This window comes from Tasmannia lanceolata, unplaced genomic scaffold (genome assembly GCF_043159265.1).
Source record: "Tasmannia lanceolata isolate RefF3 unplaced genomic scaffold, GAP_Taslan_0.1 ptg000015l, whole genome shotgun sequence".
NCBI lineage: Eukaryota > Viridiplantae > Streptophyta > Magnoliopsida > Canellales > Winteraceae > Tasmannia > Tasmannia lanceolata.
In genome coordinates, this window is record NW_027518692.1 from 57,566,618 (window position 1) to 57,568,276 (window position 1,659).

General features: G+C 38.1%; 1 protein-coding gene across 1 annotated transcript; it reads left to right on the plus strand.

Moving 5' to 3' along the window:
• The first annotated feature begins 487 nt into the window (after window positions 1-487).
• EMB2184 (Ribosomal protein L31) lies at window positions 488-1,223 on the plus strand. The gene is made up of 2 exons (XM_077397391.1): window positions 488-644; window positions 735-1,223. The coding sequence occupies exons 1-2, from the start codon at window positions 564-566 to the stop codon at window positions 1,056-1,058; spliced, it is 405 nt and encodes a 134-aa protein (XP_077253506.1). The 5' UTR covers window positions 488-563; the 3' UTR covers window positions 1,059-1,223.
• Window positions 1,224-1,659: the final 436 nt, after the last annotated feature.

Consider the following 1,659-nt stretch of genomic DNA (forward strand, 5'->3'; position numbering starts at 1 on the left):
ATACATAAGCAAAACTAAAACTCTCTCTCTCTCTCTCTCTTACCGGTTTCGCATTCCAATAAAAATACAATAGGGACTCACATAATTAGGTGATCATCTAACCCATTCATTTGTTGGGGCCTGATATATAGGCCACGCCCCAAAAATCTTCTCTATAGTATGATCATAACCCTATGAGTTGTGTAGGAACTGTAGGTTTAAAATGGGAGTTTTTATATGGTGTAAGACCTTATAGTCCCGTATTTTTCCAAAAGTACTGTACGGACCACACCATAGGATGATCCAAACTGTCCATGTGATGGCCATAAGTAAATAAGTTGTGCCCAAAAAATCATTTCCATAGGTTGACTCCAACCCTCGATCTATAGAGGAACTGCAGAAACCTATTTAGATTAGACGGCTAGGATCGTCGTGTGTAAATGATTTCTGGGCCACAACCAAATTATGGGTATTATAGTAATTTTAAGTCCCTACGCCAATTTGCTTCCTCCGAATGAAAGGATAAGAAAAAAGAAATCTACCATTCCCCCAATCTCTCAAAAGAAGGAAAATAACAGAGGAAAATGGCGTTGAACATCACCACTCCTCTCCACTCTCTTCTCCAGCATAGAAAACCCTCCACCCCCAACAATCTTCCCTTCAAGGTAAATTTACAACAAGGAAAAAAAATAAAATCTCTAAACTCTCTGAATTTCACTTGATTTGAATAAATACGATGATATATGGCGTCACAGGTAAGTGTAGAAGGAGGACGATGGACGTGCCGAAAGAAGGACATACACCCACAATTCTACGAAGAAGCAAAGGTGTTTTGTAACGGAGAGCAGGTCATGACCACGGGTGGGACCCAGCCCGAATACGTGGTGGACGTATGGTCTGGGAACCATCCTTTCTATTTGGGGAGTCGATCGGCTCTCCTTATTGATGCAGATCAGGTTGAGAAGTTTAAGAAGAAGTATGGTGAGTTGTCTAGTCTTATGAAGATTCCTAATCTCAAGGGCGAGATTATTTTGCCCAAGAAAAAATCCAGTGGAGCCAAAGGCAAGGGCAAGAAGTAGAGGGAAACCCATTTCCCTTCTTCTCTAATTCCTTTCGATTCTCTGTTTCTCTTTTTTTTTTTTTTTCGTCAAAGAAATTCTAGGGTTTGGTAACCTACTTTGTTTGTAATTTGCATTTAATGTCTCCACTTACTTGATCTTTTATTAAGAAGTTATTTTGCCACATAGGAAGTTTATGGATTCTAAGAAGTTTATGAAGCTGAATAAACATGTTACTTGCCTAAGTGATCGTAACACAAATAACACAAAGAAAAAAGATAGAAAACGATAGGCAATAACTAACATCCATAACCATAACCCTAAAACACATACCCATAACTACATTACAAGTTTACAACTACCCATAAACATAATAATAATATGCACATATCAAACCCGAATCAGTTTGCAATGTGATTGACCTTCTTAGAGGGAAGATCAACCTTTTGACTCACATAGAGGGAAGGGTCAGTCCTCCTTTGTGTGTGAAAACACAATTTTTAGGGTAAATTTCTTCATTAATTTGAAAGAAGATTACTTACATGTTATTTATTTATACCAAATGGAAACCTCACTTAATACCCACTTGACCACTACATCTAAAACTCCTACCCAAGCCAAT